General features: G+C 40.1%; 1 protein-coding gene across 7 annotated transcripts in view; it reads right to left on the bottom strand.

Annotated features, from left to right (window-relative positions):
- Nucleotides 1-26,998, bottom strand: part of LIMCH1 (LIM and calponin homology domains 1) — a 326,500-nt gene that overhangs the window by 69,625 nt on the left and 229,877 nt on the right. For 4 of the 7 annotated variants that reach the window (XM_057726687.1, XM_057726689.1, XM_057726688.1 and 1 more), the window contains exons 5-8: nt 25,268-25,298; nt 23,157-23,267; nt 16,239-16,434; nt 10,582-10,834 (exon numbers count right to left, since the gene is read on the bottom strand). In XM_057726687.1, the coding sequence (XP_057582670.1) occupies nt 10,582-10,834; nt 16,239-16,434; nt 23,157-23,267; nt 25,268-25,298 (591 nt within the window). Of the gene's footprint in view, nt 1-1,417; nt 1,721-9,275; nt 9,543-10,581; nt 10,835-16,238; nt 16,435-23,156; nt 23,268-25,267; nt 25,299-26,998 lie in introns of all 7 variants that reach the window. The other 3 variants (XM_057726692.1, XM_057726685.1, XM_057726686.1) reach the window with 1 other exon arrangement.

The following is a 26,998-nucleotide window of genomic DNA, read 5'->3' as shown; positions in this document are numbered from 1 at the left end:
CCCTCTTTTTTCTCATCAGCTCTTTGAAGCTCTCTGCTGAGATCATGGGCTGTGTCCCCAAACACAGAGTCAGGTGACAACAGACAAATGGGGCTGGAAATGTCAGGAATTAAAATTGCATGCAGGAGAAAGGAAAAAAGGGAGATACAAAAGCTACTCCTTTTCCTAACTCAGGTTGCTGATCCCCGTCAATATGCCCTGATGCTACTCAGTTATCCAGAAGTCTTTGTTTCACTGGCAACAACTGATCCCTCCCACAAGGCCCTCCAAGAGAGGTTTGTTACAGGGATGCCAACAAGAACTACAAAGACTGAGAGCCTCCTGAAGCATTCTAGAATGTGTCCTATAAAAAAAATGTGCCGGGTCTTCTATGCTCGAATCCCTGCCCTACACCCAGAGATCTTTCATGTGTTTTGTATCTGGTGCTTCCTCAATAAAAAAATAGAAAACATTAACTACTCCACTGATCTCAATGACTCTGCCCAAAGAACCACTTTAACTGTGTAAAACACAGTTGAGATATTTATATTCTTAGTTCAATAGATTGCGAAACCTCTTAAGTCATAGGCAAAAATATGGCAATTAAATAATAAAGACGTGAACTCTGATTTTGATACGAGGAAAAATACAAGAATGATGGACTTTGCACACTGAAATTTAGCAGGCTGATGGCTTGAAAGATGGCTTGAAAGAATTCATATCCCTCTTAGGATAAAAAAAGATCACTGGCCAAATTCCATTTCATTAAATTTTCCTTTCCCTAATTAAGAAAATGGGGGAAAAGTTGGAAGAAGAAAACTCACTTAAAAATAATTTCCACAACAGAACAAATAGAAGTGTGTTATATTATATATATGAGGACTTTTTTATGAGAAATCTCCATCATCAGATGTCTCAGTGATCATGTTGGTGTGAGGGAAGAAACAGCAAGCTTCATTTTCTTCCCTCCCAATATCTGAAAGGCGCTAATAAGATAGAAGGGCTCATAGCTAAGGAATAACTATGACTTCTGCCCGCTCTGTATGGACTGGATCAGCCTTGAGAGGTGGCTGTTCCCTGATCAGCAACAGTACATGTCTATTTACACCAATAATGCCAGTCTATGTCACCAGCGCCCATATGTGGTGGTGTACCCAGATATAGCACATCCGCACACTTGAGCTCCATACTTATTTGGTGAATTCAGCCCTATTTTGGACATGACCATTCTACTCCCTGCCATCTGAACTTAGGAGAGACTGGATATGTGGGGTTCCAGTTTAAAATAAACCACCATTACTGATTATATGTAATCAGGGCAGGAAACAGAGGAATGGGGCTATAATACAAATTGCCTTTGCCTAATTATAGTCTCTCCTTCATACACACACACACACACACACACACACACACACACACACACACACACAGAGCACACCTTTTATGTTCTAGACTTTTCTTCTCTGAGATTCCCTTTGAGAGTTGTTTGCTGCCGTCTGATTTCTCTGCCTCTTTTTTTCGGTAAGGCCCGTAGAGGAGTTGATTCAATGGTACCATTGGCTTGGTCTGGTTCATCCTTGCTCTCCGGGCGGCAAAGTCATCTTTCTCAAGATCAGGCAGTCGACATGCAACTTCATCTTCTGATTCTGAATCTCTGCCATGTTGGTGGATCAGGAAAGGATTTTCTTTGCGAAGGATAATATCTCGAACAGCTTCTTTCTCATCACTTAATTGCTTTTGGCTGACAAAGCAGAATTACATGGAACTCCACATGTGATCAGACCAAAGCCGTTTCTTAATCCCCATCTCCAGGCAGCCAACTGTCTTGTTAGTGAAAGGTCTTCTCAGTATCATTAGTCTAGATGACATCTGTTTACTACTTTAGTCCAGGGTTGCAGCAGAGTTAGGGTGGGTTTCAAAACCTGGAATTTAGTCAGCTACCAGCAATACTAAAAATCCATTTAACTCGCAGGGCCCCATCAGCAGCAGAAAGGCATGGTCCTAAATGGCTCTGAAAGTGACAATCCAAGTTCTTTGCGTGAAATTGGGAAAAGTAAGAAGCGTTTTGTTGTTATTTTTTCCTTTAGCACATTAATGATGGACCCAGTAGGTGCTCAATTTATTCTGACTGGCAGGGCAAAAATCTGAGCCACCAAGAAACTGCTCTGGGGGAATGCTAATGCATGCAGTTAGATGACAGCACCCTGAGGACCTGTATCAGACTGCAAAGTGTAAGGACGGTCTTTCTGCAGAGCTGAGCTAACCTGAAACATCTGGAATAGTTTATGACCATTTAGAGGATGGACTCAGGCACAAAAGCCTATCTTGCTCTGCACTCTCCCGCCAGCAACCTTTTCTTTAGTCTTTTACCCCCATGACTCTCCACCTCCCAGCTCTTCTTCTTTGTCATACGCTAGATGTCAAGTAAACCCCATTAAGACATTTTGCCAAAATGTTTACTTAGGGCTATTTTCATTTGCAAAGAAATCCTGAAGGCCCCAAACTTTAAATTCTTAGAGAAATGCAGTTTAAAGGTAGACTATTAGGACTTCTCCTGCTTTGTTTTTTGTTTCTGTTGGGGCTGGGTAGGGTGGGAATACAGTCGATGGTGCCTTTCGGGAATTCAAACTCCTCCCCCGACTCATAAGATCAACTTTGCTTCTAAGTCCTAAAAAAATATTTAGATTTTAAAAATATCATTTATTATCTTCTCAGTTCATAGAGATGAAGAGTAAATGAAACATCTTGACTTCTAAAGAAAGCTCACCTACTTGGTATCTGATTTCTGAGAGAGGATTAAGAGTAAATTCCTCATGGCCACGGGACAGGTCCTCTCAGAAATGAAGACGGGAGGAATCAGCCTGGCTAAGAGTCACATGAGCAGGGAAACACTGTCTGCGCTGGTTGACCAGGTGGCCTGCTGTCTGTTGCTTTGCCCGGTACTGCTGCAGAGGAGGCCATCGGCTTGGAATAACAGCAGGCTCTCGCTCCATCTGACATTTTGGAAAATCAAACCATCTTTAGTCACGTCCAGAAAACTCCTTCTCCCTGATGACCGTTAATCTCAATAAGTCTAAATCATGGAATTTAGAGGTGGTGGGTGCTGCTTTGCTACCCGAATAAATTTACTTCTTAAAATAGAAACTTCGGCCCTTTGAGTTGCACCCCAGCTCTTGGTCTCCTGCCTGGCAGCTCCTGGACTGTGCTCACCCTCCTCCCTGTATCCTTGGCCAACAAGTCTGGCAAGAACCAACGGGTACTGGTTGACTGTGGCCATAAAGAATGGTCAGTGGGAAATGACGGGCCATTGAATGAATCTCTTTAAAAACGCGTTATTTAAAAAAGCACATCGATGATGACAAAGAAGGTGGTTAACTATTATTGAGCGCCCACGATGTGCTGGAATTCTTTCTAGTGCTAATTTGTTTACCCTTGATACTAGCCTTGCAATGGTAGTGTGATTAGCATCCCCATTTTATAAAGTGGAAACTGAGATTAAGTGAAAAAATTTGCCCAAGGTCAAAGTACCACTGCTGAGGTTAAAATTCACACCCAGGCAGTCTGGCTCCAGAGGTCCTGTTCTTAATCACTGTACTATTCATTAAACAAAGGATACAGCCAGGAACAGTTTTGAACATCATACAAAAAATAAGGCATTATCATTACTATGGAAGTAGGAGAAAGAGCAGGATTTTGGTTACTAAATAAAGGGATCCTGTGAGTTGTGCTTAGAATGAAGTTGTGATTTGCATCACTGGTTACAGACAGCAACGTTCCGCCAGGATTAATGACAGCAGAATGCTAGCTAATCATACCTCACAGTGCTTGCACAGCACTTTACAGTTTACAAAACACTTTCAAACTCATTATCTCATCTCAACCGATCCGGATCCAATTCCAGTAAAGGAGCAGATCCTGAGCTTGAAGCTTTCAAGTCCAAAGGCAACACTCCTTCTATTTTCTGACCAGGGTCCTGGGTTTCAATTTCCCCCAACTCAGGCAGAATACTATGGAATAAAATGTATGCATTTATGCAAATAGCCCTGCCAATTTGTGATGCAAATTTGAGCTGGGAGAATCTAGTGCCTTGTGCATCATGTGAGTCCAGCCAGGCTACAAACTCCCTGGGGTGTTTCTTTTTAGGCTAAATGCCCAGTGTGGCAGGACTCATTTCAAGTAATCTCAGTTTAGATATGTGGACTTAAAAAAAGGAGGGTGAAGAAAGCTTTCCATATCATTGGCCACTTAAAGCCACTCCCTGCCCACCTGAAAAACAATCATAATGACATTCTGCTAATTGCTTGAATCCTGTAAATTCAGAGCTTCCAGGCAGACTCAGAGAGAGAAAAAAATTTAATGACATAAATTCTGGGCTGGCACTGTTGGCTCTGAAGTAATAAATACTGTGTATAAGGCAGATATATAGGGTTGTGTTCGCAGGTGTCTAGTTAGCAAAATATTTAAATGACTTTTTATAATGTGCCCTTCTTGCTGAAGGTCAGTCTACTGTAAAGCTTCAGTACAGTCTACTTTGTCTTTCAATAATTACAATAGCTCTAAGAGCTAGTATATTTCAGATACACTAACTTTTATGACAACCCTACAAGATGGGTATTACGATGCCCACTTTACAGACAGGAATGTTGAGGTTTCCAGTTCCAGTCATCTGACTGTAGGTAAAGTAAGTAAATTTGAGTGGCAGACCCTGGCTGTCTGGCTTGATATTCATGGGGAGGTCTGGCACTTTTATTTTGTCTGAGTCATTCATAGATGAGTTGCCTTGGGAAGAAGGGGTTGCTCTGTGGGCCCAGCTCACTGCTTTACTAAGAAGGAATACAGTCCAGTGTGAAATGAGAAATGCTAAGCCCTGCCTCCAGCCTGGCAACCCTGTCCTAAGACAAGGAAGGCTATCTTTGTAGCAGAGACTGTGGGCCCTAAGCAGGTGAGGGGGAAGAAAAGCTCTTGTCTCAAAGTTTCTAAGGCTTATATATTTCAAAGTGGATGAGATAATGACTTAAACTAAGGAAGAGCTGGCATTTTCTTTCACCCCCTTTTACTCGGCAACACACAAGCAACCAGCTCAGATTGGCAGTCGGTTTGTTCTATTGAAAGAAACTGGGCTCTCCAGAAAAGCCTGTTAGGCCTCCTGGGAATGTCACGGGCAACACCAGAGACCTGCCTGTTCACGCAGTGTCCAAACAGGGCAGCTACATCCAGAGTCACAAAGGTTCATGCAAGTTATGTGTCTGCCGGGTCCCTGATCCCCAAGAATCTGTTGGGCAACAAGCAGCAACACAGGCATCTAGTAAGGAGGGATGGAGAGGAATACGTGCCTGGCACTTAGCTGCATCTGCTCTTCCTCTAAAGATTTCTAAAATGTCTATTGTTCCTTGGAGGGCTTTCCCCCCTCTGTAATTAATTACTATGTGCTTGAGAAGATCCACAGACTAGCAGAAAAGACTGAGTGTTGAAACATATGAAAGCAATTAGAAAAGAAGTTCAATCACGTGAAACCTATAATTCGGTTCAAAAAAAAAGTTTACTTCTCCAATGGGAAACACCAAGTCAGAGAACTCAAATCTCCATGGCATTTTAATTCAGGGGAAGTGAATCTTGGTTCTTATTTTATCCTCTTAAACACAGAAATCTTGGCTTCTTTGGCAGAGTCTCATATTTGGGGGGTAATTAGGCTAACAATCATAAACTAAAAGAAGAGGAAAAGTAGTTTATGTACTTCTGACTTCAATGGCAACTCTAATAAATATTAACTCTACATATTTATTAAGAAAGACCTACTTTCTGTCCCTCGGGGCTAAGATACCCCCTAATATATTCTTTGACAGGAAGCTTGGGGCTTCCAGGTTTCTAAACTCATGTGAAAATGGATTAACATGCACTTTTGCTCCTTTTTATAAATTGTATTAAAAATAATTTAAGGAGATGTTTGAGAATATTTGGGAAACAACAACCAAAAAAAAAAGTCTGCAAAAGTAAAGCCTCACTCTTGCCTACATGCCTCCTTCCTGGTCTATGCCTCATCCTCTCCCCATCTCTGTGAACACAGACTTTTCCAACTGAGAAATGGGCCACAGGAAGTGGGGGCTCTCGTTGGGTTTCAAGATGTGGTGGCCAGAATTCATCTGTATTGCAAACATAGGAGACTGAGGTTAAAATGCCTTAAGAGACATCCGCATATTTAAATGTTTTATATTTTTATGTTCCAGACACCAAGAATCCTTTTCTTCTTCATGATATGCATTTCATTCCAGTTAAGCTACTTTCTGCCACATTAAAAGCAGGATCCCAAATGTGGATAAATTTAGAATGACTGTCGACTCTGCTGTGGGCTGCAAAAAGTAAGTGACAAAGACAGACAGGCCAGGCTAGGGGCATGGTATGTATAAAACTTTTATGAGAGAGCTAGCAGCTGAAAAATCTGTCTAACAAATGAATTCTGGGTGTTTGGAGCAGCTGTGTTGTGTTGCTATTGGGAACATCCTCTGGGAATATGTGTGATTTTCCTGAACTCCGTTTTAAATGTTAAGTCAGTAGCTCTAGGGTGTGACATTAACTGACATTTGCAGACATTAACTGACCTACAAATTTCTGCTTAATAGAGGTAACTTGGATAAAATATGTAAAAATTAAGCCAGATAACAGGAACATGGAGAGGAGCAAAATATACTACTCATCCAACAGAATTACATTTGTAAACTCACCATGACCCTGGGTTTGTACACAGAATGGGAGCTGTCATAAAAGACTCCCTTGTTTTATCAGAAAAGAAACCCCCCAGTTACTGAAGAGGTACAGCACCCTCGTGGAATCCCCAGCCTTTGCCCACTCTTTTTCTTCTCTACGTCACCATGCCTCTTGGGTGCGCTGCACTCAAAGTATTTGCCCATTTGTCTCCTCTTGCTCTTTTGGACACACTAAAGATGATATGGAGGTTCCTTAAAAAATTGAAAACAGAACAACTGTGTGATCCAGCAATCCCACTGCTGGGTATATACCCGAAAGAACTGAAACCAGGATCCCAAAGAGATCTTAGTTCTCCCATTTCATTGGATCATTATTCAAAGCAGCCAAGATGTGGAAACAACCTAAATATCTATCAAGGGATGAATGGATAAGGGTAATGTATATACATACAAAGGAATATTATTCAGCCTTGAAAAAGAAGTAAATTCTGTAATATGTGATAACATGGATAAATCTTGAGGACATTAAGCTAAGTGAAATAAGCCAGTCACGGAAAGAAAACTACTACCTGATTCCACTTATATGAAGTAGCTAAAATAGTCAAATACTTCGAATCAAAGAGTGGCATGGTGACTGCCAGGGGCTGAGGGAGGGTGAACTGGGGATTGCTAACCAAAAGGCATAAAGTTTTAGTTAAGCAGGATGAATAAATTCGAGAGATCTGGTGTACGATATCGTATCTATAATGAATAACACTGTATTGTACAGTTAAAGATTTGTCCAGAGTGTAGATCTCATGCCAAGTGTTCTTACCACAATAAAATAATTTTTTTAAAAAGAAAAAAAAGTCACAAAGGATATGAAGGAATTTATAGAAGAAGAAACCTAAGTAGCCAATAAACATGACATGATAGTCAACCCCGTTAATAATCACGGAAAAATCAATTTTTTTAAATGAGATTTTAAAAAGCTGATTGGTAATTTTTAAAAACAACAAGAAAAGAATACATCATAGAGATGATGGTGTCTTTGGTAGATTTTAGTTAAAGATTTCACAGATGTGATAAAAATGAAGGTATGTGTGTCAAAGGTATTAAGATTAAAGCTTTCTATAAATTCATACTCTTATCTGTATCACCTATTACCTATTTCCACTGTACCCTAGACTTGAAGATAGAAGCAGGAAAAATCTGAAAACTGGTAAGGGGATATATTTCATTTTTGTTTTCTCAGCATCTAACCTGGTCTTTGATATAAACAGATGCTCAAATGATGTTGAAAAAGCATGTCTCACAAGGTCTCTGAGCCAAAATTTAAAGAATATCTGGATTTACTTCTCTTTTTAAGATTCTATGACATTATCTTTCATTATTTCAGAAACCCGAAGAGTTGCCTGTAACACAAGCACAATTTTATGTTAGAGTTTTCTAGAAGCACGTACATGTTTGGGACAGACATGCCTATCTGTGGGATACCACAGACAGGAAGAATTACATCCTTGATGTTTTGTAATACAAAGCTACTCTAGGATTAAATCCATATAAGTCAGTGTTGGAACTTTCATTGAAGACCTAGGCCACAGCAATAACCACACATGGAGTTACACAGAGGAATGGAAAACATTCCATGAAATGTGTGGGAGACAGCTGTGGTACTGTGGTCAGAACATCGGAATCTGGCCACCAAGTCAGTGGTAGCCAGCGCTGAGACCGTCAAGTAACTTACTTTCACGGATCCTCAGTTTACTCTGTTTGAAAATGGGTATATCATCTACCTTTTATGATTAAATGGAATAGCAAGTGGCAAAGAAATTTCAATTGTCAAACTGTTATGAATTTCAATTTGTCAAATAAATTTTGATCTCACTATTATTTGTTAGTATCTTCGTGGCTATTATATGAGAAAAATTACTCAGCTTCCCCAAACACTACGCAAAACTGTAGAACTATAGTTCTCTGTGACTTCAATTGCTAAAGGTCTCCATCTCACATGTAATATGAGGCCACCAGGACTGTATACTGGCGCCTTTGTTACAATTAAGAGAAGTAATTACTCCATTCTTTGTTTTTGAATCAACAAGCTTTAGAAAATGAGTCAAATAAACCTAATCTTACTTACTATTCCTTTGGGACAAAGAAAGTAAGTGGATTTTTGTCAGCCAGCCACTCTTTCTAAACAGAGTGCTCCCCATTCCAAAGGAACTATTTTCTAGTGATGTGTAAAGTAAGATAAGAGCCATTTAGGGGTAGTGTGAAAATTAACAAGCCATACACAACTGAAAAATAAGATGTTATTGCTAGATAAATCCTGCAGCCCACAAATGACTGACCACACATACTTGACCAAGACAAGGTCTACTCAAGCAGCACAAAGCTCATCTTCACCTGCATTTAAAATAACCAAAAACTCAGCAGAGACAGGCCTGAAGGCATAGACTATTAGCTATTTCTATTTGCTCCAAGTAGGAAATAATGATGCAACAGGTAAAGCAGGAAGTGGGAAGACAAGATGGAAACTCCATCACATCAGACAGATTCCAAACTCCCAGGCATGCACAAAGCCAGCCAGGCCAGTCCTTGGCCTGCAAAGCTAACCTGGGAAAGCGCTGTGCTGCTGGCATGACCTTGATTCCAGCTTGCTCTAGCCTTCTGCGCTTTTGGATTTCAGCAGCATCTCTCTCTTCAGACTTGGGAGCTGGTGCCACCTCAGCCCCCTCTGGAGGAGGCTGCTCCTTCCCACTGCTGGTGGGAAATTCTAACCCATCATCAGGAGGCTTCCCACTGGGGTCCATTTGGCCGACAGGGTCCTCTTCACAAGGAGACCCCACTTCACTTCCCTCTTCCTCTATTGTTTCCGGATAGCTAGTGAGTTGGACAACATAATTGACCAAACTAATAGACTAGGCTGGGGAGTAGATCACATGTATCTCCTGGTCATTCTGATATTACTTCCACTTAAAAAAAATCATACCATGCAATATGATCCTGGTAATGTGAAGAAAATTAAATGCAGCCATTTGTTAATTAATACAATGCATCACAATCTCAACACTGATTAAAAGCTATTTCAAAATTGATACTGAAAGGCAAAAACCTTTTCTGCTAGAAAGGTAAAAGTCATGTTTTGTTCAATAATTAAAACTTTTAATGTTTATTCAATGGAAAATCATAGATAATAAAGGTGGACTATAAGGAATAAACATGCAATGATCAGGGTGGTTTTGCTGAAAGGATTAGACCAGGCTGTAAGTTTCTTTTATTGGACTATAAGGTTCTTGAAGGCAGGGACTCCATCTTAGCTACCACTGGGTCCCCAAAGCCTAAAAGATAGTATGTAGCATGTAGTAGATACTCAATAAATACATACTTGCTAAACGAATGAATGAATGAATACAAAAACAGAATCAGAGATTAGGGGAAAGACTGCTTGTTTCTCTAAAGAGAGAAGTCCAACGTTTCTTCCATTTCATCATGACTGTTTCTACATGTGACTCAAGCATGTTCATGCATCCCTTAAGTAATGCTTGTGCTTATATCTAGATAAACTTATATCTAGATGAACCGTCTCACTGCCAACTGATCTAACAGGAGTGGAAGTCAGTCTCCAGAGAAGGACATGGATGACAGATGTTCACAATGTCCTGTCGACAGAGCTGATTTCAAAAATCTGCTCGTTAGACCAGTATAGGTTAAATACCTACTGTGTGCCAGGCACTGTTCTAGGTGCCCTCATAAAGATTACATTCTATCATGACAATCTCTCTCTGAAGATCTGTCCTGCCCACCTCCACCTGTAACCTTACATCAAAGCTTTAAAGTGGCTCTTTGAGCTCATTCGTGTCCCGGGGCCATAATTCCTCTACCACCAGCCAGGATGGGAGCAGAGCAGCACAGGTCTTACCTGAAGGGCCTCTCCCCACCCAGGGGGGAGGTGGCGGTACTCCAGCTCTTCCGATATTCCTCTCGCTCTGCTTTCTTCTTTCTCAGAGGTGCAGGGACGTAGGCTGTCTGGTTGCTTTTGTTGGGGAGGTACTGGTTAAAAGGCACTGCTGATTTCGGCTCACCATGGGAAGTCCGCCTCGCAGACATGTCATCCTTCTTCACATCCGGCAGCTTCCGATGGGGCAAGTCGGATTCAGAGTCGCTTCCTCTCCCTGGGAAGAAAGGTTGGGTGCTGAGACAGTGTGCTAGGCTAGCAATAAAGTTCCCAATGGCAAGTATGCAGTATGGGGGATGTGGTTAAATCTATGGGTTCCAGGGATTACTTGCTTAAATTATTCACTTAACAAATTTAAAGTATCAGTCAAAATTAGTCTACTCTGGGAAAAGCTCTCGCTTCTAATCAGGAAAAAAAAAAGTCAAATTAAAAAAAAAAATAGAAGAAAGCTTAGCTGTAGCTGAGTTACAATTAACAACACATTTGCAATAGAACAATATGCCTGCTCAGATTCTGCAACTCTCAAAAGAAAAAACATAAATGTATTTACCAGTGGAGTTTTTACTCAGTACCTGTTGTTGCATGTCTTAAACTGCACTAGATATTTTGACAAATAAGAATTATGAAGGGTTTATAATCCTTTGTCTTTGAGGTACCTTTAACCAACTCATGAAACATCTGGAGAGTACTAGTTATAATCAAGGAGCACAGACATATAAAAGCTATAGGAATTCAGAAAAAGTGATCAATATGGATTATACCAAGGGTTTGCCTTCCAGGAAATGGCTTGAGTTATAATAAATGCATATTCTTCTACATGGGAGCCCTTCCTGGTACCCACAGCTGGAGGCAATCTTTTTTCCTGTGAACACTATGGCCCGAAGATTTATTTTTCTCCTGACGCATTACGCTTTCTAACTTGTATTTTGAGAATAACGGCTTTATATGCTTCACAGTACTTATCACAGTATCTTTGCACACAGTGGGTATCCTCAAATGATCAGAGGAATCAATGAATTAGTTTGGCTTAGAGAGTGTTTTATATAACACAAAGGAATTCAGTGTTACCAACATCAGTCTTTTGCTGGTCAATAGCGCCCGTAATTATATGGTATCCTTGTTTCCTGAGTCTCATCTCACCAGATTTCTAAGATCTATTAGAGTGAAATTGTCATGAAAACACACACTACCGTGACAGTCAGCCGCCACTTAAATGCTGGTTGCAAACTCTTAATCACTGAGAGCGTTATGAAAGGTTCTTCAACTCCACTGACAGCGCATAGAAACTGACCTCTTTACACTTGTGAAAAGAACCTTAAACTAAGAGTCGAGCCATGTGGCAGCCTAGCAGAGTGGGCAGTGCAGGGGGTTGAGTCAGATCCACTTCATTCTGAGCTCTGTCGCTCACTAGCTGTGTTACGTTGGCATGTGTCACTTCACCACTCCAAGCCTCAGTTTCCCAATCTATAAAGTGAGGATAATAATATCACCTACTTCACAGTGCTGCCGGGAGGATCAGATACATGTAAAACTGTTGGTACGGTACTCGGCCCCGAGAACGTGCTTAACAAACGCTGACTGCTTTTAATGCCGTAATAGTTCTGATTCTCTCACTGATGAGCTGTGGGCTCCTAGGCTTGCCTCTGACATACTTGCCTGTCCCTTTCTGTAAAAATAGGAATGAAGTGACTTGCCCTGGAGATTAAATGATTTAATGGCTTTTAAAAAATGGTAAAAGTTGAAAGCATTGACCATATACACAAGTTGTTCATTGTTGCAGTTGAAATATTCAGTTTATGAATTATTCATGCCACTTGCTTTAGCCTCCCTTCTGAAGTTTTGACCATTTCGTTACTTGTTGGTTTTTGATTCATAACTTAGCTCCCTTCTCACCCTGTCTTTTATCAAGTATATCTGTCTCAGTGTCATAATAAACTATTTAGATCCCCCAGCGAGCTGCTTGATAGCAAACACTAATACTATCTTACCTTGCCAAGTGTTTGGATTTGTTTCCCTGTTTGATATTATCCCCATTTTATAGAGGTGGAAACAAAGGCTCAGAGAGACCCAAAGAGCCCCTTCTCTATGGCTGGTAAGTAACAGCTTGAGACACCAGTTTCTGTCCTCCAGATTCCAGCCCAAGAAAGACCCCTAGTTGTTGGAAGGGAGAGAAACATATCCCTGGTGAAAGGAAGGATCAGACTTTGATAAAAAGATGTTGTCATCATGATGTGCACTGTTGCAGTTTCCTAACTTTGGGCACAAATAGAGAATAAATAGTTCCTTCTTCTGCAACACTTCTCTTGGGAAAATGTCCTCTGCTTAAAACATCCTGACTAGGGGAAGAACTGTACTTTGCTGAATAAATGACTGAAAGAAAATGATTCTTCAAAGAACTACGAAGGCTTATCATGGATTAGAGTTGTCTCGGTTCCCTCCATTCTAAAATCCTGTAACCTATGAAACTTACTTTGGTACAGTATCTAAAAACACATTGTCCACAATATACTGAGAGTCTCAAAATAGGTTCTTTAACACACAGATAACCTCCCCCCACCCCTGCAATTACTCTTTGATGAATGTCTTCAACAGGCACTTCAAGAAAAGTTAATTTGCAAATACCCTGAGGCAGAGTGGCTCCGTTGAAAGAAGCATAACCTTCTGGACTTAGAGACCAGAGTCTAATTTCAGCTCCATCATCTACTAGCTGTGTGACTGGGAAATTTAAGCCCTCTGTATCTCAGGGTCCTCACTGGAAATAAGGAGGTGATAATACAGCTCTCATAAGTTGTCGTGAGGATTATGAGAGATGTAAAGCACCCAGAGAGCGGCTGATGAGGTACACTTTCCATAAAAGTTAGAATTCCCCTTATCTCAGGCCAAGGCTTTAAAAGATTTTGACTTGACTTCATCCTGAAAACATGAAAATGTACTAGGGTGGCTTCTACATCCATGCCCGACGTTGCACATGATGATGACAACATCCTTTTATCAAAGTCTGATCCTTCCTTTCAGCCAGGGCTCTGTTTCTCTCCCTTCCAGCAACTAGGGGTCTATCTTTTTTATGCATCGTTACCATACACACCGCTAACCCTGTGCTTTTTCATCTTCTTCTAAGACCCTAATTTCTCTCATATCTTATTTCTCTCCCTTAACTCATCTTTTATATAAAAGATAAGAATATTCACTTCACAAAATGCATTATGTTTATACAATATGTTCTTAATTTTAAAAGCACCTGAGTGGAAGGTTTTGTATTTCCGGTCCAGTGAAGCTCTTTGGTGGCCCCAGAAGGCATACCAGTGAGGGTGAGAGAGGAACTGAGTAACTATGTAGCAAGTGGGATTGGCTGAGTTGACCCTGGGGACCCACAGCCTCCTTACCAGGTGGCTCTTGTACCCAACCCATAGAATCATGGCACCTCTTAGGAGTGTGGCTCTTGATTGTCCCTAATGAATGAGTCAGTGGGCCTTAGTAACCATAAAATGAAGACTCTCTATATTGATCCAATATGGAGTTGAAGAATTTCATGGTAGACTTTCCCTAATTGATTGTGAGTCCTAGGAAATAAATTTTCAAGAATTGAAATGTTCTAAATTTGCAGGTGTTTATTAGGACTAGCAGTCTTCCCGATTATCATCACTTAAAAAATATACCGTAAACTCTCATGAAATACAACATCTATTTGGATAAAATTATACCCCCTTTTTTTAAGGCAGATAAGAAAAGTGTTGTTTTTCTTTAAAACCTCATTAGGTCTTGATTAGTTTACAAGAACATAAGCCTGAAGGTATCAGGCTGATTGGTGAAATCTGTGTGTTAAGATGCTCTTCCATGGATGGTGTTCTGTGAAGCTCAAGTTCAGGATTTTCTTTCCATGGGAAAAACTGTTATGAAAAGACTCTGGCTTATCAATCTTAACTGCTGCAAACAAAATTGTGCCTCAGCACGTATTAGTACAATATTAGTAATTACCAGCTCAAATCCCTTCAAGAGGTGGCTCATTATAAACTTCGAACCTCTCGAAGCAGGTGACAGAATAAATCAAGGCTCTGCATTCCCAGTTATTAAAAACTAGGATGAGACGATAATATTTTTTTTAAAACAATCAAAATAATAAGGATGAAATAGTTTAGTTAAAATATGTTTCATAAAAGTAAATCTCCCTTTCAGTTATGTTAAAGCTCAATTAGATCATGCAGTTGGTATTGTAACTTCTAATACTGTGGGTGGGACCTAAGATGTCATATAAAATTTTAGAAATGTTTTTCAAGCAGTTCACAATGCACCATGGAATTCTTGAGGAGTCACATATGATGTGGCCCGGAGGCTAATCTTTTTGTTGGAAAGTTTAAGTACTAAACAAAAGCATTAGTTCAGTCATGCTAGAATTTGAAAAATCTATTAGGCAAACAGAAAGCAGTGTGGGTAAATTAAGCTTTAGGGTATAAATTCTGAACTCACACTTCTTGAGGCTAACATTGTTATACTACTTACAACAATTGGGGGCACTTAAAATGTTAGGATGATTACTTAACTTCTCTAAGATTCATCTGTAAAATACGGCTAAGGGATGCTTCACAGCCTCTGAGAGGACTAAGTCAGATACTGAGTATCTCATAATCTGTGCTGAGGATTAAATGAGATACCAGGGGTCGAGTAATGAACTCCGGACCTGGGCATGTTAAATACCCAAGTATTTTGGTAACATAGAATTTTATAGCTGAAAGGGCTCTTTTAGCTATAAAAGATAATTTTCATCTCAGACAGAAGACAAAGTCTCTAGAAACATTAGCTTCAGTCAAGCAATACATTAAAAAGAAATAGACACAAATAAAAAAATTCCCCACAAGTTTATACATGCAGAGCCAAGCTACCTTCCCTTCCTAAAAGCACAAAGTTTTAAGATAAGTAAGGTAAACAGCTTCTGGAAAATGTGCATTAAATTTACATCAGGTTGCATGATCATATATTTTTGTAAAGAAACATGATCATTCCTTTCAGGTGATATAAAATCCATGGGATTTAAATCAAACCCAGCCTCAGAAGAAGCAGGCAGTCTGGGTTGTGTTCTATACATTAATGGCCACCTGCATTGCTCTAGTCAATGGTCAGGAATCATAAGCATTGAATAGATTGCCAAAACTGTGCCAATTACAGTTTCACAATCCTAAGCTTCAGAGCTTTCGTAAGTGTGTGCAGTGTGTTTCCAGTTTGCTGGAAGTTGATCTATTTTCACTTATACAGTGTGCTACTCACTCAAACATTTCCCTTCTGCGTACCTGGAGCATATAAACCTTTGGCACACTTTATGAGCTAATGGTCTGCACAGCATCTTGATTCACTGAGACCCAGGGAGGAATGATGTAACACATTTTCCAACAGAAGATATGCTCACTGAGGCAGTGTTCAAACCAGCTGCTGGCAAGGCCAACCAAAATTCTAAGGACCATGAAAAACAACATTGAGATTTTTTTTTTTCCTACCAGTTTAGAGTTACCAGATTCCAGCAAAGTGGATATGGAGTCCACCTTCCCAGTGCCAATCTCTAGGTCGGTGACAAGGAGGCTCTTGTTAACGTTCGATTCTAAAATGTGCAGTTTATTAAGGCTCCAACCTACCATCACTGCTTCCCCTGAGGACTACATCTGGTGAAGGTGTCTGCCGGGAACGGGAGCCGAAGGAATCCAGGCTGTCGAAGGAATCATCTCTGCCGTGTCGAGGGGGAGAAAGGGAGTCACTGCGTTCAGAGTCCCAGCAGTCGATGTAGCCACTGTCTCGAATACTACGTTTAGGGCTCTCAATGTCATCAGTCTCCTGTTCAAGAAGAAAGTGAAAGGATTACAGACATTACAGCAACAGACATAGAGCCAACAAATATCAGGAAAATCAGTCTCCAGTGGTCTCCAAAAAATCCTACATGTAGAATGAGTCTGGAAAGGCTACGGCAATCAGTTATCAAATTGATTATCATCTATACAACACTTCATTCTTTAACCTTCCCCTGATGCAACTTTTTCAATCAGAAAATCACACATATTAAAAAAAGAAAAAAAAGAAAAAACCCCAAGCATCTCATACTCCACAATGTTTAGAAAAAAAAAAAATCCAAGGAATTGAGAATAAAAGATCATCAAGTTTGGATTCACAAGAATACAATGACAGATAAAAATGAAAATGAGAAACTAAAACCTTAACCTTGACCCGTCTTTCGGGATCCATAACTGCATGTCTGTCCTGGGACCCAGCCCCTAGCTTAGCCGCACAACTGCTTCTGTTTATGCTGTCTGGCTAATGCACACAGCATTTGTTTTTGCAGCAGAATCAGTTCACTAAAATCCCGGAGCAACATGCTTCCATCTTCTGCTACCTTGAAGGGAAATTCCTGCTCTGAAAGGGGGCTGTCTTTCTGGGGCAAAAAAGTTAAAAAAAAAAAAAAAAAAAGGCAGTGAAAAATATGCAAAATGCTTTTCCTGATGCCTCGGAAGAATCCAGGCATGCTCTCGCTCTCGGCCAGCTCTTGGCGCTGGGGGAGCTGAAAGCACTTGTGGCTGACCCACATGTTCAGAGCAGTGAGAACAATGGCTGTCTTTGACAGCCTGTGATTATAAATTCTTTCCAGCGCAAGCAGCACATACTAAAACACTGAAACTCCAGCAGAAGAAAGGTCAGTCAAAGCCATCCTCACCCTCGTATTATAATAAAAGCCTTGTTCCTGCCAGTGTCTTAGCATTAATTACAAGAGTCCAAGCTGACGAAAACAGAAATAACTCCGGTCACTCAAAGATAAACCTCAATTTAATCTCTCCCAGACTGCTGCTTAAAATCAGGGCTGTGAATGACATCCGCAAAGACTGGAATGTCCCACTGCAGATTCCCTGGGATGCTCAGGCGGGTCCCCTCCACATTCCCCATAGAAAAGAAAAAATAAATGAATAGTCTCCATGTTAGCAATTTTGGAAACTGTCTACACTGAGTAATATGCCCACCAGAGCCAATGCCTTTTAGGAAGTGCCTTTGCTGGCTGCCTGCATCAATTATAACCAGATCCTCTGACACACTCCCTGGTGGGGGGCCCTCTGGGGGGCGGAGTGGCTGTAATTCACAAGGCACACACAGGCCTTGCATTAGGAGAAGGGAGCGAGAGAGAGGGGAAGGGCAGGATGGAGAGGGGCACCCTGCAGCCGCCACACTGAGGACCTGATTAGTGCCCCTGAAGAACAGGCTGTCAGATGTCCTGGGTGAATACAGACAGCGTGACCCTCCAGAGGAAGGCAGAAATTCCACTTATGGAAATTAAGGTAGTTTACTCATAGGTCAAAAGTTAACCAGGACTTGTATAAAAGCCAGGCCTGACTGGCAGGAAAAAGAACCCATGACTAACTGAAAAGTATACATCCAAATTGGATATGGTTTTGTATTTAATTTCTTTGGAAATGCAAGTAATTATCTTGGATTATTTATCCACTGAGAATAGGCTAAATGGCTAAGGTTACTGAACACTTGCTATGCGTCTGGGGCTATACTTGATGCTTTTCGTGTGCTCTATTATTTAATCCTCCAAACCCACTCCCCAATGATGTGGTTAGCACTGTCCCCATCTTATAGAAGAGAAAAGAATCAGAGAGGTTGAGTAACTTGACTGAGGTCACACAGTAGTCAGCAAAGCTGTGATTCCAACATAGGACTCTGTCTCCCACTACCAAATGGTAAAACCTGACAATGTTTGATGAACTTTGGTACAGTTACAGCTGTCACCATCAGCATCACCTCCTCCAACTGCTGGACACTTACTGCCTGCTTACTCTGTGGATAACGCCAACCTGGATAATGTCCCTTCACTGAACACTGTTTATGCCTAGATCACCAATCTATACATGTTGCAAAAGAGAGACAGTTCAGAGTAGGTTAAAAGCATGGTCTTAGGAGCTCTGTTGACAGTTTAAATCCTGGCTCCACCCCTTGTCAGCTGTTTGACCTTGGGCAAGTTATTTTACCTTGCCCAATTTCAGTTTTCTCATCTGTAAAATGGAGCTAATGATATTTATCTCACAGGATTGCTGTGAGGGTTAAAATGTATTACTATATGGAAAGCATTCAGAAAAACGCCTAATGCATAAGAGCTCAAAAAATGCTAGCTATGTCATAATCACTACTATGTATTCATTTGGCATGTAAATGTCAATAAATGAATCATGCAAAATTCATAAATGCAGTTAAGGACGTAATCTTATATACACACTGATACTCTTCTATCTCCTTCTCCATTTATGTCCCATAACTAGATGTCTTGGGCCCTATTTCCCATCAGGGAGGGCAGACACTCAGGAAGTTGAGCCACTGGTAACATCTAGAAATGAAACAATTTTACAAGCTGCTTGGCGCAGAATTACAAAACTGGATTTTCAAGGAAATAATATCAGGAAAGTTTCCCCAAACACCCAAATGTCTCCCTCACCCTGTCCTACATACCACAGGAGAACAGAAAGGGAAAAAGAGAAAGTTGACATGCTTTTTGGAGCTTCAGCTGCTTTCTCACAGCTAGTTATGGGAAAGAAAAACAGAAAGGCTGTTCTGTTCATGACTTCATAAAAAGCCAAGAATGAAATCTTGGGTCAAGTGACACCTGGAAGCTGAACGGCAGGGCCAGTTTGACAAGTGAAAACCAGGCCACCTGTGGCCATCCTTGGCCAAGCTGGTCCCTTAGAAACCTCAGGCAAAGCAAGCGGCTGGCTCTTTAGCCAGAAATAAGGATGTAGACATCAGCGGGATGAACAATTTTACTGGATTCCATCCAGTCACCCAAAGGCAAGCTTTGCAAGAGGGATTAGAAGGTATGAACCAGCACAAAGGCCAGCACAGTCTACATGCTCCATTCTTGGGTCTATGACATCATCTACGCTATCCATCTAGAGCCCAGTAGCAGCATCTCCTCTACAGAGAGCACGTCAGGGAAAGAGGGATAAGACTCAAATCTGTCCATTGTGCTAACTGCTGGTCATTCTAGTAAAAGTGTGTTAATGAATGGGGTGTGAATGATTAGCGTCCACGATATTTTTGGATTATTTCACTCATCTGTCCTCTTCTTCTCCTCCTTTGTTGGAAATAATGAGAACCAGCTACAGTTGGTGAATGACTTATGGTATCTGAGAAATTCCATATGCCTCTGTTTTACCACTCACCATTTTCTGCTTCCTTTGTGATTTATAAGGTGGTTAAATCCTATTCTGGAGGGTTTTAGGTTCTACTTTTCCAGCGTGATGAGCCCTCTCCACCCACCACACTCTGGTTGGGGAAGAAATTCATTCCATAGATATTGACTGAGCATCTTCTATGTGCCAAGCACTGTCTCAGTGCTGGGGACACAATGTTATGCAAATCTGATAAATATCCAGTCCTCATGCGCCTTATGCTCTAGCAAGGAGGACAGAAAACAAACAGAAAAACCGATAAATGAATACAAAGTTGAATGGCAAGTATCATGAAAAAATAAAGCAGGTTAAGGGAAGAGAAGTTGATGGTACTTGCTGCTCTAGGCCAAAGTCTTAAATGTGTCTGCGCATCAAACTCCCCCCCACCTTATCCCCTTGTTCTGGTAGCATCCCTCACCTCCTAAAACAGTAGTGGCTTCGGCCAATCATGGTGCCCCTTGCCTGGGGTCACACTGACTGGTTCAGAAATAGGACTCACGCTGGACCAGAGTACGCCCTAGGAATTTTACAGCTGGGGCCAGGGAGAAGAATTCCTTGCCTTTCTGGGTAAGGAGCTAGAAGCAGATAATCCTGGGGATGCTGTTGGCCATGGTCTCTGCTATGAATGTTTGCCTACGAGAGGAGAGGATGAATTCAAGGAGAGACAGGAAGAGATGAGAGAAAGAAAGAGAGAAGAAGAACCTAGAATGTTGACTTTCCAGTTGCAGGCCCTGAGATCTCTAGGGCCACCCTTGTTCCCACAGTTCTCCCTTTAATCTCCCTATTCTCATAGTAATTCCCCTTCGTTAGGCTTAAGTGTCCCTTCCTTTGGGAGACTTTCTCTGACATATCCAGGCCCAGTGAAAGGCCACTGTCACTATGCTTTCAGAGACCTTTATTGTCTATAGCAATAGCACCCTACTATGAACACCTACTATGTGTCAGATGCGTATGTTAAGGGCTCTACATGTGTTCCCTGCACTACAGAACTTAAGAGTTGTACCACAGTTAATCATTTTTATGCACATTTCTACCACTAGAAAAAAAATGAATATTAAAAAATTTCAGGCTAGCTTCTTTTGTGAAAGAAAAGCTTTTAACTTCAAATTTATTTCAGCCTGTGTATGTGCAGAAGAGATTCTAGTTGTCTCTCAATATCTGTTTCCCATTTCTTCTCCAGTGAAAATACACACAGTTTTTAGATGAAATAAAATCTACTTTCCCCAAGTCTTTCCTTGCAGCTAGGTATGGATACGTGACCAAGTTCAAGTCAATAGGATGTGAGCAGAGGTGTAGGGCATGACTTGCCAGAAGTGTGTTTAAAGGAAGGCACAGGCTTTTCTTCTCCTCATCCCTCCTTTCTCCTGGCTCAAAGGTGGACGTGAAGGCTAAAGCTTGTGCAGCCATCTTGGACTAGCAGGTCAGTGGCCATGAGTAGGGGACAGTGGAGTAAAAAGACAGAAGGAGCCTGGGCCCCTGATGGTCATGGGTCCCCCACACCAGCCCTGGACTGCACATGTCCAGACCTTATTTATGTGAATTTGATATAAAACTCTATCTTATTTAAGCCACTGGGAGAGTTTTCTGCATTTCCCAGCCAAACTCAATCTTAATTGATAAAATGAGATAACATACACTCTAGATAAATCTACTATTTCCAGACATTGGATAGACCTGTGACGTTCAGGTCAATTACTCTCTACTTTATATAGAGATATGGCAGCACCACAGCTGGCCACTTTTAGTTAAGTCATGCTTTGTCCAGTGATACTAACTTCTCCCTCGTATTCTGTGATGTTGTCTATATTCATTAAAAAAGGTAACAGCTGTTCACAACACCAGGTCATTTCAAGGCAGTTGTTAGTAACTAACTGTCTCAATAGAAAGGGAAGTTAAGAGAGCTGCAGAGACCAATAGCTGCTCAGATTATCGAGAAGCTGGACTAGTGATAAGAAACATCAATAATGAGAAGAAATCAGATTCCAAGGAAACCAGCAGGGAAACTATGAGGCAGAGCTCTTACAGATAATCCATCTATCATTATCCAAGTTCAAATCTAAATCTAACATGAAACCAACAGATATTTAGATTTCACAAATTCAGACTGAAACTTACCTTTGTATTTTCCCTAAGTATCTTTAACTTTATTGAGCAAGATGAAAAATTAAAGAACAAACAAGAGTTAAGACTCAGAAACAATGTGTCGTGTTTGATTGCGTGGTGTGTTTATTTTCTTTTTCAAGGAATTTAGCTTAAAGGACTTTGTTTATATGCGTTATGACCAATATGAAAGCTTTATCCATTTATACATACATGAGCCAGCCTGGTTCTAGCCAAACGCAATGAACTATTAGAACTACTAGCTTTAAGGAAAAAAAGAATAAATCATCAGAAAGTTGGAGCAAATTTTTGTTTTCAGTATTAAAAGAAAAACTGTAAAATACAGAATGTCTCTCAACGAGGTCTCATTAGTGCATTTAGTTTGCATGTTAGAGAAAAGGGGAAGAAGAAGGCCTTAATTATACATGCTGCACTAAGGCCTTATCCAAAACCCATGGATGCATGCTACTGATTACAAATGAGCCTTACATATTCACTCAGGCCTGTTGGGTGGGGCTGCTCCTGGCTAATACTATATGCTAGTACTCCGGGTGAGTTAATGTATACTGCTGAATCTTAAAAAGGACCACATAGGCAGCCACACACAAAACATTCCACTGTTTCTTGGACAAATTCCTACCTTAGGTCAGTCTTTCCCATAATTAAATACACAAATAAAGCTTTGACTATTACAAAACATACTTTTCAAATTTCCAGGTCATTCAAATGCAATGGTCATAAAATATGCATCTTAGCAGAGAAGGCATCTAATTTTTCAGAGCCCATCCAGAGTGGATACCCAGGCAAGAACTTGGCTGACGTTACCTCACCCACACCAAGGCCCTGACGGGTAAGTGAAATGACCTTTGGGATGAAAGTGCAGAGCAAGTCTTCATTTTTGTATAATACTGTATTGTTTAATTCAGGCATTATTCCCCCAAGAAAATAAGCACTGAACTCTTTGGTATCCAAAGTCACATACTGACAGATTGAACTTGCTCTTTTGGAATTAAAATTGGATAGAGCTCAGATCTCCCATTCTCAGAAGGGAATAAAAGTTCAGGTAGGCGTGAAGTGTATGAGGCAAAGATGTCATTGGTAAGACAAGAGGTCATTTTTTCAAGTGCATGACATCTTTGGCCTGTGCAATTTTACCACGTGGAACTGTAAAGATCTTAAAACCTAGCAAATGTGTTGCCTTTTCACCATGTCTAAACCTCATGGGATGAAGAAGAAAAGTCAAGTTACCTTTCTCATCTGAGCCAGCAAGCCTTCGAACTCCTTCAGGTTCAGCGTTGTCCCGCTGTAAGACGCACAGCTATTTGCTGCTTTGCCCAGCCAGTATATAGTCACTAGTACCTGTGAAACAGAACCCCGCACAAAGAATGACTTTCAAACTAAGGAATCAGTAATGCTCCCTAAACAGGAAAGCAGGAGGAGAAATGTGCAACATTAATTTATAAAAACCACCATCCATGAGGTATCCATTCTAGGTAAAATCATTTTAATAAGAACCCAATGTTGCATCGATCAACACAAACATGATTCAGTAGTTAAAATAAGACTCCAGTTTTAGGAAGAATTTAGTTGTGAGAATGTGATCTATAAGACAGCAAAAAGGAAAAATAAATCCTCCAAAATTATTTTCATGTCATGAGGGTTTTAAAATCAGGAAGCAAAATTTTTTCAGAAACTCCGGAGTCTTTCCCCAGACAAGCAATGAAACAGGATGTCAACTCCTTTTGAGAGAGGTGCTTTTAAAGACCCATAATTTCTACTTGCAGACACAGAGGTCCTGCTAAGACCACTGGCAAAAATGTTTCAAAGGAGCGATAAAGGTTAATTAGTGGTTTCCAGCACAAGATCAACACAATATATCTAATTAAAGTCAGAAGACAGCAATGTAATGAAGGATGCAATCTGCAGATCCCTAGCTCTGGGGTACGGTTAGATTCCTATTAATCTGAGATGGGAAATTTTTAGCCTGGACAAGGCTACTGCCAATTAACAACCTCGGATGTTTAAGGAATGTCTATGAATATTCACTGGCCTGAAACTACAGTCCTAAGTTGATTTTGTTCTATCTTTCCAAAGAAACTGTCCACAAAAGCAAAGGCTCTTTACATTGACTTTCCTACAGAACCCAGCAGGGGTCTGCTGAAGATGAATTCCTTAAAACTGAATTATGAGGATCTGAAGCCTATGGAAAAGCTAAGACTATTATCTTGTTTTCACATTTGGTCTTATTGCTTTAACTAGGCTGGGAAGTACTCATTGTACTTCCCTCTACTTGCTAAGCCAAAAAATGCTTTGGACAATGTGATACGTGTACATGTTTCCAGATGGCAACAGGCCCCAAATATGGTTATGTGCATCTTTGCTATGATGTGATTTGGTTATCTCCCTCTGTGGGAAAAATGTTACTTTAGGTATACTTCAAAACTTCCAGAAGTTCTTTTTCAAATGATTGCTTACAAATAAATTTCCAGAGAACAGACCACTGCAAATGTCAGGACATGAACGAGGACCAATAAAACAGCTACCGTGTGCTAAGAGTATGAGGCTCTCTTGGAAAGTGTCATAGGAGAACAGAAGATAGAACTGTGTCGTGTTTTAGATTATGGGGTTTCTGCTTAAAATTGTATGATGAAAAATGTCATATATCCCTGGTTTTATAGAAGAAGGAAAAGGAGATAAGAATGAGAATGTCAAGCAAATATAATGGCACCCTGGAGATTTTTTTAAAAGGAGGGGTGCGGTCACAACCAATTTAAACATTTTATATACAGAAGGTCATTTCTTACGTTCTTCAGTCTAAACTTAAACTAAAAGAGCACTAACATGCTTGCCTTTGGAAAATAAGATCTAACCCTAAAAAAGTCGATTCTGAAAGGTACTAATAAAAAACTCAAAAGATCAATAGGAAAAAAACCACAAAAGGTACAGGCTCACCGCAGTCAACACTATTTATATTATGCTAATCTTTTCCCCAAAACAACTTGCTCAACTGCTTAATTTAATAATCCCATCTGTGTCTACCAACCGCAAGGAAGTAATGTCAGTGCTGAGACAGATTATTTTGTGCTTAAGAAACTAAATTACAAATGGAGTGCAAGCTTTCATTCATTTATTTCTGGATTGAGCCCTTATCTAATTAAAGAGACACCTCCTTCCCAAATCTACCATTTTTATTTCTATCACAGTCTTTAATTATTCTACCAGAGGCACATACAATTGTTTCCTAAGAAAGATGCTTTCTAGCAAGGCATTCAAGAGACATGGAACTTATGAGCTAAATTTTATACTCGAACCATCAAAGTTAGAAGGGAAAAAGTTTGGAAAGTGAAATTAAAACTTACATTTTTCAGCTTCCTGCTATAGTCAAGGCTCCTAATTAGGAAAAAGGAAAAGAAAATATGATCAGTTTCTTCACTGTAATCTTCCCTTCAACACCTTTAAGATATACTTGGAAGCTAACAAACAGAATGAAACCCACAGAATATATTATTTTAAGGTCTATGATTAGTGATTTCAGGTACTAAATAAAATTACTTAGAAAACAAAACACAGAAGGATAAGGTGGGATTAAAGTCCCACAGTACACCATGGACAGATAAATGCTTTGTAACATCTGGAAAATGAAGAATTCCACTTAAAACTAGGACTGTTTATATTTGTATACTCAAAGCTTAACTGTTAAAGTAAAATTTTGCCTTAGTTATATATCACTGTCAAATTGAAATCTGACTGCACTTGCAAAATCTTCTTTACACAAGTACTTTTAAAGAAGGTCTAAAACCTTACTTAATTAAATAGACCTGACAATATATGTAAAAGAGGCAATACTATCCAAATATTTGTTCTGTTCTGCTATGGACATAAATCAGTGTTGGGAGTTAGCCATAAGCAGGAAAATATGCATGCTATGTTCAAATATACACACATGCATGCTTAAACATACATAAATGTTTATTCTCAAATGATAAACAAAGAAAGCTACTTGGTAGTAGTTTCCAAGTATTCATATAGTGAAATGTAAAAATTTCTCCCAAATTTTCCCCAAGTTTCCTTAACATGTCAACAAATAAATACTAGTAAAACAAATGCTACATTTCTCTTTTCCACAGAACTTCAGTGGAGGGTGGGGTGGGGAGGGAGAATGTAATGCTATTATATAAACTAGTCAAGAATTCCTTCAGATATTTAGATCCCAATTACCTTCTTGCTGCAGATTCTGACCCAAAGTACATATTAAAGAACAGATGCACACTTTTAAGTGAACTGCGATTTGAGGGAACAGAAAACAACATAGTCTATACTAAGGAGATAAACCACCAACAGAGACTTTGATGGTAAGAAGCAGTGGTCCAATGTGATTAAGATTTGATTAACAGCATGTTTTCATATTGCCCCCTATTAACAGAAAGAATGATATGTCATTATCTGCTCAGATGTTTGCTAGGATTTTTAAAAATTTAACAGCAACAATAACAACAACAAAACCAGATGAAAACAAACAAAAATCTATGAAAGATTTGAAATTTTTGTGAAAAACAACTTAAGGACAGGGAACATGAGACTTTTTCTACACTGACAATGACTGTTTTTTGACGAAAATTGTCACCCAGTTCTAAAAAAAACCATCACGCTTGGCACACAGTAGGAGCTCACAAAATATTTGTTTGAATGACTTCCACGTAACAACCAAGTATGTGAAAATGCTTCCAAATTTTTCAGAGACATCCTTGGGAGCAATCCAAAGGCCTTCCTCATTTTCATCCAATTGCTGCGATTCCCTGGAATGATGTTTGCTGCATGCCCTTCCGGGTTCTGCTTCCCATCAAGGTCGTCTGGCACCCATTACAGGTAGAGTTCACGAAATTACACACACACTAATCATTTGCAGGCTTTCCCTCTTTCTTTCTTTAGAGTCTACTCCAGTTACTTCTCAATAAAAAAAAAAAAGTAAGAAAAATTACCCACAATGAGTGCTAATCTAAAGAGTCTTTTTTTAAAAGACAATTTCAAAAAGCATCAAAATTTCCTCTTTGGGATCTACCGCTCTAACTATTGCTTCCACTATTAGCTGG

This window comes from Hippopotamus amphibius, chromosome 3 (assembly GCF_030028045.1).
Source record: "Hippopotamus amphibius kiboko isolate mHipAmp2 chromosome 3, mHipAmp2.hap2, whole genome shotgun sequence".
NCBI lineage: Eukaryota > Metazoa > Chordata > Mammalia > Artiodactyla > Hippopotamidae > Hippopotamus > Hippopotamus amphibius.
This window is presented reverse-complemented; position numbering and strand designations above follow the sequence as displayed.